Genomic DNA, 18,186 nt, shown 5'->3' on the forward strand with positions numbered 1-18,186 from the left:
AACTACTTATTCAGTACCGTAATAACATCTTATAATCCTCCTATTCTTACATATATTTAAGTATCTTGTTACAGCTACGGTGAGGGGGGGGGGCGAAGAGTGACGACTGAGGAGAGGGAAGGTGTGGGGCCCACACGGTGGGACGCCCGCGCTTTTGCCACGGCCGTTGGGAAAAAACCGAACCGAAAGTCGCTGCTTCCTGAGCTGGCTGGCTGTTAGGTGGTAATACCCTGCAGCTCCACGGTGCATTGGATTGGATCTTACTAAAACTCTTTTAAGAATGAAAATCACGAGCTCACCTACTATACTTCCCAAAAGTACAAAAACTTTCATACATTAAAATTATTTTTGATAATAAAATATTTAATTTAACGATTAATCTTATTAGATGTGATCTATAAAAAAGTAAAAAACAGTAGTTTAAAAATAATTTTTAATTTTGTCTGCTTAACATATAAGTAGTTTAAAAATAAACCGGCTCAAAATAAAAATCTTATAAAAAATAATAATAAAAAGACTTAAATTTTGAATCGGAAACATTAATCTTTCCCTTTATGGTAAGTAAAATTTTTTAGTAAAATTTTATCTAATTTGGATTATTCTACACCGTCGAACTTACACACATATCACATTAGATATTAAAATAATTATTTTTTGAGGTCATTTAATCACTTAGTAAATAATTTTAAAAATTATTAAAATTTGATTTCTAAATAGTTCTAATAGAATAGATTATGTCTAAAGGAATTAATTGTCGAATCAGATGCTGCATTATCGAAAATAAGTAAAAAAAAATATGAAGGCCTCTATACTTTCAAAAGTACATAAGATGTACTCTGAAAGCAGTCATACAAGAACTGCCCAAAAATACTGAACGAATATTTTATTTTCATAGTTTTTTTTAAAAAATTATAATATTTGATAGATATATAAGTGCAATTAAATGTTTATCTTTGCTGTCAATTATGCAACTACATTTTCATTTTGGTAACTGCTTATATACATATAAATATTTGATTACACTTCTTATCTATCAAATGAGAATTTATATGTATATAAGTGCAATTAAATGTTTATCTTTGCTGTCAATTATGCAACTACATTTTCATTTTGGTAACTGCTTATATACATATAAATTCTCATTTGATAGATAAGAAGTGTAATCAAATATTTATCTTTATTTTCCATATATATATATATACATATATAGAGTCCGGCTACTATACTATCGATAGTACCAAGCCCTTAATACTATTGAGTTTTCTGCCGTTAGATCTACCCTTTGATCATTTCCACCCATTAGATTATACTATTAAACCAACCACCAACTCAACCCTAGGAGACCACTATCAATTTAACCGGGGACCACTATCATTCTAACCGCACATCTATTCATCCAATGGCCGAAAACTCAATAGTACCNATAAGGACTAAACTTATTTAGAAAATCATAATTAACTAGTAGAAAGTGAGATAATTTAAGATATTGAGCTCCATTAAATAAGTTGATACTGAGAATAAGTCGTATGTATTTTTGTGGCACTTACTCAAGCATTCCTTAATTTTGCAAAAGCATGTAGCATTCACATAAGCACGATCAAACTAACGTGTTTTCCACTTAATTTTGTCATGAGATTGTTTAAAATAAATAAAATAAATTTGCAGTAAAACCTGGTCAATCATGAGTATTCAATCACATTGTTTACTTTTTTTTTTTGTTCTCCGTTACTCACATGTTTCGTAAAGTAATCAGAGAGAATACTTTTGGATTGGTATATTTTTTAGGGTTAATTTCATACAGATTTCTATAAATATAGTAAATTACAAATATATTTCTATAAAGTTTAATTTTTATATATTATTCCTATAAAAGGCATAATATTTTCAAATATGTCCCTATGATTTGTTACCGTTAAAATACTATTTATTTTATAAATAAAATAACTTTTTTGCCATCATAAATATGTCCCTTCAAAAATCACAACTGTTCATTAAAAAAGCGTAAAAAGATCAATTCACCTCATTAACTAACTAGGATTAAATATTTTACTTATGATTAACTAATTTTTTTTAACGGATCCTAGCAGTAAGGACGTATTTGAAAATATCCGGACATTAAGTTCATGTGTTAAGTTTATCAAAATATCTTGAGTTCATACATGAGAAAAATTGTTGAATATAAGTATTAAAAAATTTATTCTTTGCAAATTTAAATTTTCATAGAAAAAACTGTTGTTTCGTATTATTTAACCAACGTATGACTAGCTTCTCTTACTGCGAGACTCTTTTGGAACCTTTTCTTAATATTTTTGAGAAATGGGAGATTTGTAATTTTTAGTTTTTTTTAAAAGTTAATTTCATACAGATCCCTGCAAATATGGTAAATTATAAATATACTCTTATAAAGTTCAACTTTTTATATGTTATTCCTTCAAAAGTCCTAAAATTTTCAAACATACTCCTCTAGTTTGTTACTGTTAAAGCATTATTTATTTTATAAGTGAAAAAAAATTTTTGCCATCATAAATATGTCCTTTCAAAAATTTCAACTGCTAATTGAAGAGGGGTAAAAAAAATTAATTCACCTCATTAACTAACTAGGATTAAATATTTTACCTATAATTAACTAATTTTTTCTAACTGATTCTAACAGAAAGGATATATTTGAAAATATTAAAACTTTTAAAGGAACAATATATAAAAGTTGAATTTTATAGAAATATATTTACAATTCATTATATTTGCACGAACTTGTATGAAATTAACCCTTTTTTTAAAATACATTTGCGAAAGCTTGAACCTACCCCCGAGTAACCTTCCCCGGTAAAAGCCGCTATGCTAAGCAGTGGTTGTTAATCATGTGCCACTAAACGGGATACAAGCGATAAGTAAACCTATAATTAATTCAATAGCATGACTAAGTATGGTCTAATTAATATATAATTACATACAATTTAATTAGTTGTCACCTTTAGTTAGAGTTATTGTTTACTGGATTAAATTATTTGATCAGTTACAAGACTAAGTGATGAGGTAGTTTTTTCTCTCCAGTGTGTGAACATTTGAAAATAAAGCAGCTCTTTGTCCGTTTCTGAAGAAAAGAGGAAACACCGACACTAATTAATAATTAAAATTAATCAATGTTGGACAACCAATAAGAAAGGATCTTAAAAAAAAAAAAAAAAAAAACTGAGATAATAGCTGTTTTTTAGTAGTTGTACACAATGAGATGTGACTGTTAAGAAAAGGATTTAATTAAACCTTAGCTTAAATTAGCAGGATCCAGCTTTAGCACCATTGTAATCCTCCTCTAAGCTTTAAAATATAAAATAACTTAGAACCACAAAAGGAAATATGAAGTATTGTTACAGAGAAAGAACAAATGCATAGATATGCTCATAAAATTTAAGAATTACATATTTATTTATGCAAAATTTTTATTCCGGAGCATACCCTCCAAAGTTCTAAAATATGGTGGATTTGTTTTTACCAATTAACAATTTTGAGTTGATTGGTGATTTTTCATTATTAGACTGGTTATGTCTTTAAAAAATACTGTATTTTTTTCTTTTACGAATTAGAATTTCTGATTCATGGCGATAAATAACATGAAAGATAGAGTAGAAATATTAAAAATAAAGTTTATAGGAAACAAATAGAAATAATGAAAATTCAACTGCTAGACATTTTAGAGGTACCTATGAAAATTCAGATTTTTAAGGAACTGTAAAAAAATTGGAAATTATAGTCTTTCTAATTTGAATTCAATTCTAGTATGGGCCCAAAACTATGCCCTAGCAATAAACATGCTAACATAACAAATGTTTCTTAAAAAAGAAAAAATATATATATATAACATAACAAATGTCACAGCATCTAATCCATTGAGAATGGAGGAGATGATTATGCCCATAATTGCATGTAATAATGCAGCATAAAGAGTTTTTTACTTCATATTCCTTGGCAATGATTGCATGTTAGGCATCAATTGGAGATTGTATCATTTTTTTATTTTAGATAATACTTTGCTTTTGAAATAATTGGGTGAAACAGTTTCTCTACTTTTTATCTTTTTATTTTTTTAAGAAAAAAAAAAAATAGCACAATCCCTACTTTGTTCATTAATAAGAAAAAAAAAAAAACTTTTATGAGTGCTAAAAAAATTTCATGCGTTCATATCTATAATACGTCTACTTCTCTAATAAGCTCTTAATAGTGTGATCCATTACGAGAAATTAAGTTAATCTTTAGAGGTACTTATTACAGCAGCAAACTTAATAAATGTCGCGAAAAATTATAGAGACATGCCAATTTTGTTGAAACAATTAGTAAATTGAATCCTGATAATATAAATTGATTAGTAACACAACAAATATGGAAAAGTATATATATATAGATATGTGCTTCTGTTTCCTATTGCTTAATTACGTTAGATAATTTTCAATGCTAATTAAACAGACACTTAGTTTATTTGTTTATTTATCTTTTTCATGTGCATGTTCCTATATTAATTGGAATAAAATGAGAGAGGTAACATGGCAAACGATTGACGTATATGTATTTGTAGACTATTTAAAACAGGACGGTTGCAGGCATGTGCACATAGCTTCTTATTCTTAACTAGAGGTGGGAATCCAGCTCGCTGTTCGCGAGTCAGCTCGTGTTTGGCTCGAAATGAGTTCGAGATTTAATCGCTCGTTTNTAATATATATTTTTATTATTTAATTTTTAGCAAAATAAAAATATAAAAGCGAGCTTAATTATAAAAAGACTTATTTATATGTAAAGTTTCAACTATTAGATCAAAGTCTAACGGATATAATTTTATAAATTTATTTTTCATATATATCCTACATAATTCTTTTAACTTACTATGCGTTGGCTAACTCGTAAGCCAGTTCGTGTTCGGCTCGTTTTTTAACGAGCCGAACATAAGTTGAATTTTTCGACTCGATACTTTAACGAGCCGAACACGAGCGGACTCTGGCTCGCTAGTGTTCGGCACGTTGACACCCCTATTCTTAACTGGTTATTATGTGAATTTCGCTTTATGTAACGGTCACTTTCATCATACATTATTGTCAATTTGACTTGTTGTAGCACAAATAGAGAAGTAGCATCCTGTATGTATGATGCCATGAAACTTTAACAAAAATGTCTCCATCTTGCCTTAATTCATGGCTACAATAACGTTGTTAGCAAAACTAATGTCAATTTCAATGAATTGTCTATATAAGATCATCTGAAGAATTAGCTTGAATATTTCATAATAATACATTAATGTAGTTCAAATTTTTGTAACTAAAGGGTTCAATTTGGGAATCAATTAATGCTGCAAGCCTACTCAGTCCTAACAATTATAATTTATATTTATTTTACATGTAACTCTTACTAGATTCAATAAAACGTATAGACAATATCCTATACATTTCTTTTAAAAAAAAAACTAATGTCATTCTCTCTCTCTCTCTCTCTCTCTCTCTCTCTCTCTCTTGCAATATTATCATATAATGTTTTCGATTCTACTGTTAAAAAAGAAAATTATGCATTCTAACAGTATTTAGTTAAACAATCAATCTCTTGGATTAAGTTGCTAGCTACAATTTTTTACCGCAATTCCAAACATAACTCTCTAAACCTTTATTAAAATATTGTGCATGCTCTCTCAAAATCTAAAATATCATTTATATCCCTCTAAACATATAAATCTATTTACAGATTATAAGCCACAAACTCCAATAAAGATGGTATACTAAAGAACAGATACAAACGAAGGACGAGCTCATTCTTTGGGTCGCCGGTCCCTACCTTACACGAGCTTCACGTAGTCGTTGATCTATTCATAAATGATCTAATTAAGAATAATTAATAGTACAGGAGATATAATTTTTAGGGTAAACTTCAAATACCACTCATGTGGTTTCGCACTTTCCCACTTTAGTGTCATGTGGTTTAAAGTGTATCAAGTTAGCGTACTGTGGTTTCATTTTTATTTTTTCGTCAATTTTTTCGTTAATAGTTTGTTAAATTATATACAAAAAATTTCAGGTATCCTATCTAGATTTATCGAATATTCACTTTAGTACCTTTTAGTTTTAACTTTGTCACTGATTTAACGAAAAAAATTAGTGGAGTCGATAATAAAAAGATAAAAATGAAACCATATAGCACTAAATTAATACACTTTAAACTACAGGGTATTAAAGTGAGAAAATATGAAACCACAGTCGTAATGGCGGTATTTAAAGTTTTTTCTAATTTTTAATAAAATGCAAAAGTTGAGGGAGCAATTTCGGAAACGTCCTTACGCAAGCTTCACGTAGTCATTGATTTATTAATAAGAGTATCTAATTAATTAAGAGCAGTTAATAGAACATGGGACATAAATAAAAAAAATTGAAGGGGCAATTACAGAATTTAAGGGCTTTTTTTTGCAAATAGCCCCCTGACAAATTTTATTTGTAAAAATAGTCCCGTCCAAAAATTATTTACAAAAATGGCCCAGCCCCTGCCACGCCAGCGCCACGTCAGCGCCACGCAGGCAGGACGCGCCCCGGTGTTTAAGTTGAACACGGTGAACCATTCACCGTGTTCAATACAAAATTTTTGTATTGGACACGGTGAATGAATGATTCACCGTGTCCAATACAAATACCCCAACAATGACTAAGTTGGAGGTATTTGTATTAGACACGGTGAACCATTCACCGTGTCCAATTATTTGTATTGGACACGGTGAATGGTTCACCGTGTCCAATACAAATATTTCGATCTTAGTTATTTTGCATTGGACACGGTGAATCATTCACCGTGTCCAATACAAAAACTTTGTATTGAACACGGTGAATGGTTCACTGTGTTCAACTTAACCATCTGGTCCAGCCCCGACCGCGTGGCGCTGACGTGGCGCTTGCGTGGCGAGGTCAGAACCATTTTTGCAAATAAATTTTTGACATGGTCAACTTTAAAAAAAAAATTTGTAAGGGGACTATTTGCAAAAAAAGCCCAGAATTTAATTAGGGTGATATATAGTACAGGTGGTCTCCATACAATATTTGTACCTAAGTTTTATTAAATTTTAACAATAAAGAATTGAAAATAATATTTGCACCGAATGACTCTCTCCGCAGTCAACGGAAGCTTCGGAGGGTGCTGTGATCTCGGCCGTCTCATTTGAAATTATTCTGCCGCGCGGTTGGCGCAGGGCAGTCTGGCACATGGGCTGCAGGGCTGCAGGCTGGTGGAAGAATAAATCGAGCGCGCCGGCTGGACTGGCAACTAAGAATAGACGCGCATTGAAGGTAGAATAGAATAGCAGTAGAAGCAAACTCAAGCATCAATATGAATGGTATCGATCGCTGCAGGAAGGCTTAATTTTTGACAGAATATTATTTTAGATATTTTTTTTAGTTTTTTATATATTATTTTCTGTTTTTTTTTTTTTTCTTTTGCTGCAGCAAAAGCATCGAATCTTTTACATTTAGAAACTGTTTGGTTGCGCGTAGCGGCATAGTTGTAATTACACTGCAGTTTTGTAATTGTATGCATATACAAATTTGATGTTTGTTTTGGTACATTTGAATTCAACTGCACGAAAAAACTCATTTCGAGCACTTCAAGAGAGTAATTTTAAATAAGGGCAATTGCTTATATATTTTTTAAAATTTTTTGACTTTCTTATATTATTTTTCCTTCTTAGAAAACTAATATTAAAAATATCCCTTTAAAGTTCCAAAGTTTTTCAAAATTAACTATTAGGAACCGTCGTTATCTCTGCAAAATTAAATTACCGTTTTACCATTCCGAATATATCCTTCTATCATCACCAACTTTTCTTATTTGCCCTTAAGTCAGGGGCAAAAGAAGTATTTTGATTTTTTAACTTTTCAGATATACCCTTCTACAATCACTAACTTTTCTTATTTACCCTTAAATTAGAGATAAAATAGGTATTTTCACTAATTTTAACTATAGTAGAAATTTAACTCAGGTTTAATCCGAGATGACTTACTAGACACTAACAGAAGGGATATTTTGACTAATGGAGAAATAAATGAAGGGTATATTTGAAATAAAAAAAGTGGAGATAAATGAAATATTTTAGAAGTTTTGAGGAGTATATAGGTAATTATCTCTTTTAAATAAAGATAAACTTACCTATCTAATAATCTATTAAATAGATATTTTTTTCTTTCTCACATAGGGATAATTTCACCATTTCATATATATAATAACGACAAAAAATTATAAATGCACTTTTCAATTGCACGCAATTAAATAAAGTATTTGTAGCTGTAGTATTTTCTACTACATTCAATCAAACAAAGTGTATTTTCTAACACATTCAATCAAACACAGTGCATATTTTTAACTATATTACATTTATAAATACGTCTAACCGCTAGCTCGTCGGTGCTTTCCAACTCCCGAGCGTCCTGATCTCGAAATGCAGTTCATTAATTGCAGCTTGCAAAAGGTTCCGATTTTGAAGCTGCTGGAATAAAATATGGTCGAGCGCGTTTCGATGGTGGCATGTAGATTGCATCTTAAAAGCTGAGTTAAATAACATTTCAGTGCTTTTTCAAATAGCGCTTCTGTATAAAGCGCCTTCCAAACCTAGCTATCCTATCAGTTTTGGAAAGGTCATGTGGGCCTGCGTAAACACCTCCGTGACTTCAGTAATTGCTCGGGTTTCTTTTTGGTTCACATTAGGATAATAGGATAGCATAAGCTAGCTTTTCATTATTCAAATTTAGAGCAACGACTTGTTTTGTCTTATTATCTCTATGAGTAGCGCAATTATTTTTTTTGGGTAAACTTTAAATACCACATTTATGGTTTCGCATTTTTTCACTTTAATGTCATGTGATTTATAGTGTATTAAGTTAGTGTCATATGGTTTTATTTTTATCTTTTCGTCAGTTTTTCTATTTATATTTTGTAAATTATATACAAAATACTTCAGATACCCGATTAAGATTTATCGAATATTCACTTTAGTATCCTTTAGTTTTAACTTTGTCGCTAATTTAACAAAAAAAATTAGTAAAATAAATAATAAAAAGATAAAAATGAAACCACATGACACTAAATTGATATGCTTTAAACCACGTGATAGTAAATTGAAAAAGTATGAAAACATAAGGGTGGTAATATTTGAAGTTTCTTTTTTCTTTTCTTTTTTTTTTTTAATTTTTTTGGAAACCCCAAGTTGTGCTTTTGCTTTTTAGGCCTCACAATCATATTTTAACTGTTTACTAATTCTGTTATACAAAGCTACTGCCTATAATTAAATGAAAATAGAATCAACAAATCCTTAAAAAGAAAGGGCTTTAAGGGCAGAGTTTTTTTTTTTTTTTTTTTTTTGGTAATATTGCAAAGTTGAAATTATTTTCACAAAGTAGGTTTATTGAATCTGAAAAAATATATATACTAGAATAAATGCAAGAAAAAATTTACTATAGCCCCTTCCAAAAATATATAATTTCATAAATGCCCTTTTAAAAATTAAATATTATAAATGTTGACCCACTGTATGTAAGAAACTTTCAAAAATAACCCCACTTGCTATTTTTCATCAAAAGTTACACTAATAGCAACAGAATTCCTATTTTGTCCTTGTCAACAATGGCTTTTGAAAACAATCAAATATAGTTTCGTAAATACCCTCTAAATTCAAGAATGCTTTGTAAATTACAAAAAAAAAGGTTTTTGTTAACTGAGCTAAAACAAACTTTCAAATCTAAATTAATATAGAAAAATTCAAACTAAAAATTTTATAAAATATGAAGAAGTCGAACAAAATGGTTAAGCATCTTACAACTTGAAACTAATCCAAACAAAATTTTATGTTAAAGCTATCTAAACTAATATAATGTCTGAATTAACTCATTTAGCACGTATTACATAAGAAGTTATTGGTTAAAAAGTATAAGATAAAATATCCGTATAATACATAAAGTAATTTTCAATACCTTTCCTTAATTTGATTAGTAAAAAATAAAATTATAGGGATTAAATCACAAGAATTCACAGCGGAAGGGGTCTTTTTCATATATTTTCAGTGGTAATATGCTTGTAAGAAATTATATATTTCAAAAACCATTTAGGAGGTAGCAATATTTATAAAGATATTTATAGTATTTTTTTAAAAAACTCTAGAAGGTTATAAGTGAAACTAATTCTTATATCTTTACCTACTTAATTCTAATGAAAAATGCTGATAAGTAGGGGTAAAATGGTAACATTCTATTTTAAAATGTATAGAAATAGACATTAAATTGATGGATGTTTGTGGATTTTAATGAGAAGGGCGCATTCATGAAACAATATTTGACATTTGAAGGATTATTCATGAAATTTCAAAAATTGAAAGGGTATCTACAAAATTTCAGAACTTCGGGGTGTACACATAGCAATGCTCTTAATGTCTTAATGTATTTCTCTACAAAATAATAATTTTTGTGCTCACAACATCACTATTCTTGTTTTGTTACTCTATAAAGAGGTATCACAGGGCTGGGCCACTACAATTTGGCCCATTTTGAAATAATTAGATCCAGGCTTAGGTCCATCAAATCCTGGCCCATATTGTCATGCAACAATTAACTCATATATCACTTTTTTTTAAAAATTGTAATTTTAGGATTGGACTTATTTAAAGTACTTATATGAAAAGGAAAATATGAATGGAGCTTAAGCATGATTCAACACAACATAATTTTATCTGGGGCGAGTGTGGTTCGCACTTTGGACGAGACAAGCTTGGAATGAGAATTGAATTCGCTGCTTCTTACAAGGAGCACTTCTTAAAATGGAGGAGCAATAGCACTAGCTCCGATATCATTGTCCAAAAAATCGGTATACGCCTGTTTGTGTTTTTGAAACAGCTCGTAAACTCTGATTAACACTAGGCATAGCTCGATGTTGAATGATGGAGGTTTAAGGGATGGGCGATTTAGCACGCTCTGGGGACTCCGAGTGCCCCTTAAAAGTAAAAGTTTTTAGCTGAATCGTCCTTAAGAAGCAGCCCCTCACCGCCGACAACCTTCTTAAGAGAAGTTGGACTGGAAATACAGCTTGCGTGCTATGCGGGACTAAAGAGGAAATGGTCGACCATTTATTCGTACGGTGTGTTTTTTCGAGATTCCTTATGGTGACGAGCTTGGTGAACGCCCCGCTCGGAGATAGGGGAGATGATGTGACCTCGATCTGGGACAGATGGATGACGAGGAAGGGAACACAAAAACCGTGTACTATTATTTTCAGTTTGGTAGCTTGCTGGTGGATTATCTGGAAGGTTAGGAATGGCGTGATCTTTAGGAATACCCAACCGGATGCCATCCTTCCAGCCCACAAGATTAAGCAGCTGACGAAGTCTTGGAACCAAGTTTTGTCTGCCCGGTTGTCGTAGTTTTTTTTTTTTTTCGTCCCCATCGAGGCCCGTGTTGCCTCACCCACGTAGCCTAATTTATTCTTCCAATGAATGAAGCGGGTAGCATGCTATTTTTTTCTCAAAAAAAAAAAAAACACTAGGCACGTATTTGGCAAGTAGTAAGTTTACAATTTGGCAGTTATGGTGATTTTAAAAGAACTGGCAAGCAGTAAGTGATTTTAAAAGAACTGGCGCTAACGGCGCTTCTACAGAAGCTCAAGCAGAGCCAAACTGATTCATAATAGGAAATGGGACAAATTTAGTATTAGCAGCATTTACACATAAAACCTGGTATGCAGAATATCTTAGTTTTGAATCTCAGGTAAAACTGAAATTGGAATGAGAATCAAAATGCACTAGAACTCAAAAAAGAATATAACAAAGACTCTATTTTCACACAATCAATTTCAATATGGAAAAAGAACTATAACATCATTCCAATTTCGATCTTCGCTTCGCAATTGAAAGCAAGTTTAGCTGTTCAGACACAGTTACACTTTACGTCTGAAAATTACATCTGATGAGTCAAAAAAAAGAGAAGAAAATTCTATGCTTTTCTTTCATGTCAAAGAAAAATGATCTTTTTTTTCACAATCTTTCTCATGTTAGATGGCAACATTAAAGAACTTGGGTAATAACTATGGATAAATACATATGAGAAAAAAACATGTGTAAAATACATGAAGAGAAAGATATTATGTGCTCCTGAGCATTAGTTTCTAACATGAATGGCCTCATACTAATGTCTTTTGAACTCCATTAATGAGATGAATCCTTCGAATCCGTCCATGATTCCATTGTACTGCTTGTAGTTGCGTTGAAGATCTCATCCGAAATTTGTATTGCAATTTGATTGTGTTGAGCTGCATCATTAATCAGATCCTCGAGTGATATAACCCCTTCCAATGCTTGCACGACCTGTGCCGTTTTACGCTCTATAGGTTAGCGCATGTAGCATGTCGAAACTTAAAAGCATCAATGATGAGTCAACAGCTAAATAATTCACCCAGGGCAAGAGATACCTGACTCATCCGTGGCCGATGCGGTGCCGAGTGCTGCACGCAAGCAGCGGCACAAGCAACCATTAGCTTCATCTCGTTAGGATCATAGTTTGTCGCCAACCGCGGATCGACGAGGGCGTCGTAGTTTCCATCGTGCAATGCTCTCGTCAGCAAAGGCCTTGCCTGCGTAATATGTTGTCGGAACTATGTTATCTTGCGTAAAATCAATTAACAAGTTCGTTAGAAAATGAAATTACGAAATTGAAACTAACCCAATCGACCAAACCACTGAGGAGTGTTGAGTTAGCACTCCTCATAACAGGTTGTCTTCCAGTGATCAGCTCAAGAAGCATCACTCCGAAGGAGAAAACGTCGGATTTATCAGTAAGTTGGCCCGTAGAAGCATACTCCGGAGCTAAATATCTATATTCATCAAACAAATTGGATGTAAAAACGGAAATGCATATAGGCAAGCTCTTCTTTTAATGACTTTAGAACGATATTTTAACCAAAAGGTTAGGGATTAAATACATTGATGTTAAGTAGCATGAATATTGATATATATATATATGGAAACTATTTCCTCTTTAGTGAACTTTTACATTGACATGTATTGAAGTTTAGAATTAATGAGATAAAGTCTTACCCAATAGTTCCCATTATACGAGTCGAAACATGGGTGTTGCCATCATTGATAAACTTTGCGATACCAAAATCTGCAACCTACATTCAACCTAAACAACATCACATATATTACCTTTTCACTTTGTTCTCATTTTCTGTCTCTTAAGACTAAAATCAAGACTAAAACAAGCACTTGCAAATATCATTAAGAATCCTAATCTCCTTTAACCAATATTCTTCATATTTACTTCCAATATATTTTCCCATATGATCAGTATAACATCCTCAGAAAAACACTGTAAGGCAAGATATTATTGCATTACTACTCATTACTCTCTTCCTGTTAATTACTGGATGTTCTTTTGTTTGTTCTATATCAATAGGATAAGGAAAGGTCGAAGTTTTGCACAAAATTGTAGTTATGTATACAATAGCTATTGTTCCTAAATTTTCCTCATCATTAAATGATAATCTTCAGAGTATTTCAATCCTAACTATTTAGTTACGGTTTTACTCTGTTTCATCAAAGAAATATGAAAGTTTAAGAAGAGAAAACCGCAGTTTTCGCTACTTCCAGCAGTATACCTTAAAACCAATTCACAGACTTGCAATAGAGTCATTCTCTTCTCAGGATGAAAAATTTACTGAGAATCATCACTCATTTGCAGTTCACCTTGAAAAGTACTTCCTTATCTTATCTAGGAATTAGATATTATTCGGTTCTCATTGTACAATCTTATAAGATCTATTACTGTTATGCCTTAAATCTTAATTGTCAGACTAAAATTGAACTAATTATACCAGTATAAAGAAACAAGAGAACAACAAGCCTAAAATGCAGATTTTAAGTACAATTGTCGGCACCTTTGCCTCGAATGAATGATCTAAAAGAATATTGGCTGCCTTAATATCACGATGAACAATCCTTGGTTGGCCTGTGATTTCATGAAAGAAACAAGTATTAAAAACACACCAAAAAAAAAAGGAAATAGATAAGCGCGATCATATTTAAGAAGCAGGAAATTCAGAAACTCACACTCCTCATGCAAATACGCCAGCCCTCTAGCAGAACCAACAGCAATCTTTAATCTAGTTGGCCAATCGATGATAGACTTGCCTTTCCCTGTAAAAGTTATCTTATTAAAATGTTAAAGAATATCAATCTGACCATCCGAAAAATCGTAAAATGATGAGCAAATTCTTGCATCCAGTACAGTACTTAAGTTTTAACATTAATGTGTCAAAAAGACACTTCGAACACCAACTTAAACTAATTTTTCAGGAAAGAGCCAAGTAAAGAGGACCACCGATTTCTCTTATTTCTGTTTCTAAATATTTACCATGTAAGTGATGATGCAAAGTCTTATTCGGAACGTATTCAAGCACGAGAAGCATATTTTCCTTTGTGATGCAGCATCCAATCAAGCTAACGAGGTGTTTATGATGCACATGGCTTATGACATCAACCTCGACATGGAAATCGCTCTCCGCCCACCCTTTCTCGGCCTTCAACTGCTTTACAGCAACTTCTCTGCCATCTGTGAGCCTCCCTTTATGCACGTACGCAAAACCGCCCTCCCCTAAGAGATTACCATTCGTGAAGCCACCTGTTGCAGCTGCCAATTCTTCGTAGGTGAAGCGGCTAAAGCCAATGTTAGGATAGCCGACAACTATAGATGGAGTCAGTGAATTCGCTGATCTGATATTGCTAACTTTTGCATGAGGTGGCGGTGACGAGAACGACGGCGGTGGTGTTGGTATTGGCAGCATTTTGACGACATGGTCGCTTGATGGAGATTCATTGCGCTCCGGTGCCCATGGTGCAGTGTCATATTGCACTTCTCTCGTTTGTCCATCGGATCGTTCAGCTGTCCAAATTGCATCAATTAGTAGAAGCAAAAGCATCAAACAAGTAGTTCAAAAGCTCTGGTCAACCTCGAAAAACAATTTAACAAGAGTAATTCGAATAGTTCAATAACTTAATTACTATAGCTATGCTGCAAGTCCGTGACAACTTAAGTTACTAACTCTGAAACTGGCCTATGCATAACACGATTCATACACCTGCGAACACCGAAATCAATTACTTGGGCCGAAACAGATACTAAAATGTAGGCATCAATTTTCGAAACGATTAATAGGAGACAAGTAATAGAGGTCACAGTAGTAGTTGTAACTTACATTAAGTAGGCATTTTGATCCCTCGAAAAATCAAAAGATGCGCGCTAAACGCGCCGAGTATCGACCAATTCTCACTAGAAAAATAGAGAATAATTGTTCTACTGAGTCTTTTGGTACTAGGACCTTCCCAGCTCTTCAGATTTTGTTCTTGTTTTACAAATTCCTCCTTTGCATTACATCACACTTAATTTTGTTAATCCCCTTGGCTGATCATCTAACAGTTAATCTAGTACAGAGCAGAAAAGTTGCAGAATAAATAATTTGCTGAAATATCTTATGTGAACATTGATAACCCTTCTTCTTTTTTTTGTGAAAGTTGTAAAGTACTGGAATTCAAAATGCACATATTAATATATAGTCACCAACTGAAATTTAATGCTTGAAAGAACTGGATGATGTTGAATGATTCGAAACAAGCTAAACCAGAGGAACTGGGCTGAAACCAAGGGAAGTGTGAACAAGGTTTCGCTACCACAAAAAACTAGCTTAGGCCAATCAAAGCCAATCAAAGCCAATCCGAAAGCTTAAGCTGCGAGTTAGTGAAGGATTGGTTGATTGTTTAATTCGAACAATTTTTTTCGCAATACATGCAATGAATGTAGGAATCACACACATAGAAGAAGCCATACATGAGAGGGAAACTTATTTTGCACCAGTTGAAATGTCTTACATTTTTATTGTAGTGGAAATAAAAATGTCGAGGAGATTATAAACATATATAATACTTTATCAAATTGCACTATACCCTTTAGCAGAGCCAACAAGACCCTTCAAAGAGAGAGAGAGAGAGAGAGAGAGAGAGAGAGAGAACTCGTGGCTTAAAGGGGTCAGTATTGTGCCCTGTGGTAGGAGGACAGGTTGGACTGAGTCACGTTCGAAATAGCGAAAAGTCGGATTGACTGAGTCATATTCGAACTGACATGATACTGATTGGACCGAGTCACAATTAAGACTCGTAAGTACTCTGTCTATACATTTTAAGTGAATTAACTGCATATTTCTAACCGCTCGAGTTTATGGGATTAATAATTGGTGCCAACGATCCCATAAGAATGAAAAGGAAAAAGACGCGGGGGGGTAGGGGTGCTAACTTGTTTTGAAAGTCCTCAAGACGAAGCAGGGGGCTTCCATGAGCAAGAGACCGAGCTGCACGATGACTTTCGGAAGTTCGCATCGCCGGAATATGAACCCTCCAACCAACCTGTATCAACATGCATGTAGCACAATCACTTCACAACTTAGTGTTTAGTTTCATGTAAAATATCTTTTCTGTTTTTTTGCAGATCAAAGTAGTATACTTAGAAAACTATATTTATTTATGCCAAGCCAACTATTTTTAACAATTTTACAGTTTTTTATTATTTTTATTTGGGTGCATTGCTCATTCCGAAAGAACCTACGTATCCTAAATCCAAAGTTGGGGATTCGAGCCTCAAATTTAAGGCTCGAATCCTCAGTCTTATCATTAGCTAAAGACTACCTCTGCACGAAATTCACACAGAGCTTCGAATCTCTGACCTTATAATTATTATTTTAACTCGACATGAGAAGTTACCCGACGAGTACTGTGGCGCAGCCGCAGGCAGACAGCCCAAGGGCGAGGAAGGCGAGAGGGAAGCGCAGCAGCGGCTTCAGCTTCTGGAAGTCGCAGTTGCAAGGCATCTCCCGATTCTAGTCCTTCTTCTCAGGTTCTTTTGGTAGAGAGGGAGAGAAAAATTAGAAGGGAACAATGATTAATTTCTCTTTTTTGGATTTAGGCTAGCTTGGGAATGAGATTTTTGATTCTCCTGTAATGTTGGCTTGAAGTCAAATCTAATCCGCTTTTGTCGTTTCCAAGACAAATCTGGGTAAGAATTATACACGATGTTTTTTTTTTTTTTTTTTTTTTTTTGTGAGAGGAAAGAAAAAAAAAGAGATATGCTATGTTGAACATAAACAATTTAAGAAATGAGATATGCTACTTATACATCCAAGAGTTTAGACACTTTTTAAAATTTTTAATATTAAAAAATAAAAGAAAAATTTTAAAAAAGCCCCCTGTGGTTTCGCACGTTCTGATTTTAATATCCTGTGGTTTAAAATGTATCAATTTGTCCTCATGTGGTTTTATTTTTATATTTTCGACAGCTTTTTTCTTAATATTTTGTTAAATTATATACAAAAAAAATTTAGATACCCATTTAGATTTATCGAATATTTACTTTAGTACTCTTTAATTTTAATTTTATCACTAATTTAAAAAAATAATAATAAAATTGATAATAAAAAGAGAAAAACAAAACCACAGGGAGACAAATTGATAATTTAGCGGGGAAAACTTCAAATACCACCTCTGTGGTTTCGCACTTTCTTATTTTAGTACCCTGTGGTTTAAAGTGTATCAAGTTAGTACCATGTGGTTTCGCACTTTCTCACTTTAGTACCATGTGGTTTCAAGTATATCAAGTTAGCATCCTGTGGTTTCATTTTTGTATCAACTTAGTCCCCTGTGGTTTCAATTTTCTCTTTTTATTATATATTTCAGGGTATATAATTTAACGAAATATTAAATCATAGGGTACTAAAGTGAGAAAGTGTGAAACCATATGAGGGTGTTTGAAGTTTTTTCTTTTTTAAATGAACTCTTTGGGAAGAATCTTCTTCTCCCATTCTATTTAGCAAAAAAAAAAAAAAAAAAAAAAAAAGGTCCAACCAAATCCGTAATGACTTAAGGACAAAAATTAATTTCACATAATAAGATATTTTTTCTCCTATTGTTTTCGCATATCTTTTTCAAAGAAAAATCGTTTCGTACAGGACGTTGCTTCAGCTACCCAACAAACGATGCTTGTGACACGCCGTAGTTACGTTCACATCATTTTTTTAAAAAATTTTTGATAAATATAAAAAACATTATTTTAACTATCACATATTTTGATTTAATTATCCAACGTTTAAAAATTACAA

At 32.6% G+C, this 18,186-nt stretch overlaps 1 protein-coding gene across 1 annotated transcript; it reads right to left on the reverse strand.

The window, feature by feature from the left end:
* Window positions 11,848–17,084, reverse strand: LOC109716849 (proline-rich receptor-like protein kinase PERK1). Its single transcript, XM_020242452.1, has 9 exons — window positions 16,796–17,084; window positions 16,332–16,441; window positions 14,400–14,927; window positions 14,096–14,182; window positions 13,924–13,994; window positions 13,082–13,158; window positions 12,708–12,858; window positions 12,457–12,618; window positions 11,848–12,352 (listed from the first exon to the last, which is right to left on the reverse strand). The coding sequence occupies exons 1-9, from the start codon at window positions 16,900–16,902 to the stop codon at window positions 12,194–12,196; spliced, it is 1,452 nt and encodes a 483-aa protein (XP_020098041.1). The 5' UTR covers window positions 16,903–17,084; the 3' UTR covers window positions 11,848–12,193.

This window comes from Ananas comosus, linkage group 10 (assembly GCF_001540865.1).
Source record: "Ananas comosus cultivar F153 linkage group 10, ASM154086v1, whole genome shotgun sequence".
Lineage (NCBI taxonomy): Eukaryota > Viridiplantae > Streptophyta > Magnoliopsida > Poales > Bromeliaceae > Ananas > Ananas comosus.

Bases quoted from the DNA above. Each gene is read 5' to 3' on its own strand.
- LOC109716849 (XM_020242452.1), bottom strand. From the start codon at position 16,902: ATGCCTTGCAACTGCGACTTCCAGAAGCTGAAGCCGCTGCTGCGCTTC. The intron at 16,442-16,795 runs GTAACTTCTCAT...ATGTTGATACAG, and splicing joins TGCGCCACAGTACTCGTCGG to GTTGGTTGGAGGGTTCATAT. The intron at 14,183-14,399 runs GTAAATATTTAG...TAACTTTTACAG, and splicing joins TTTGCATCATCACTTACATG to GGAAAGGCAAGTCTATCATC.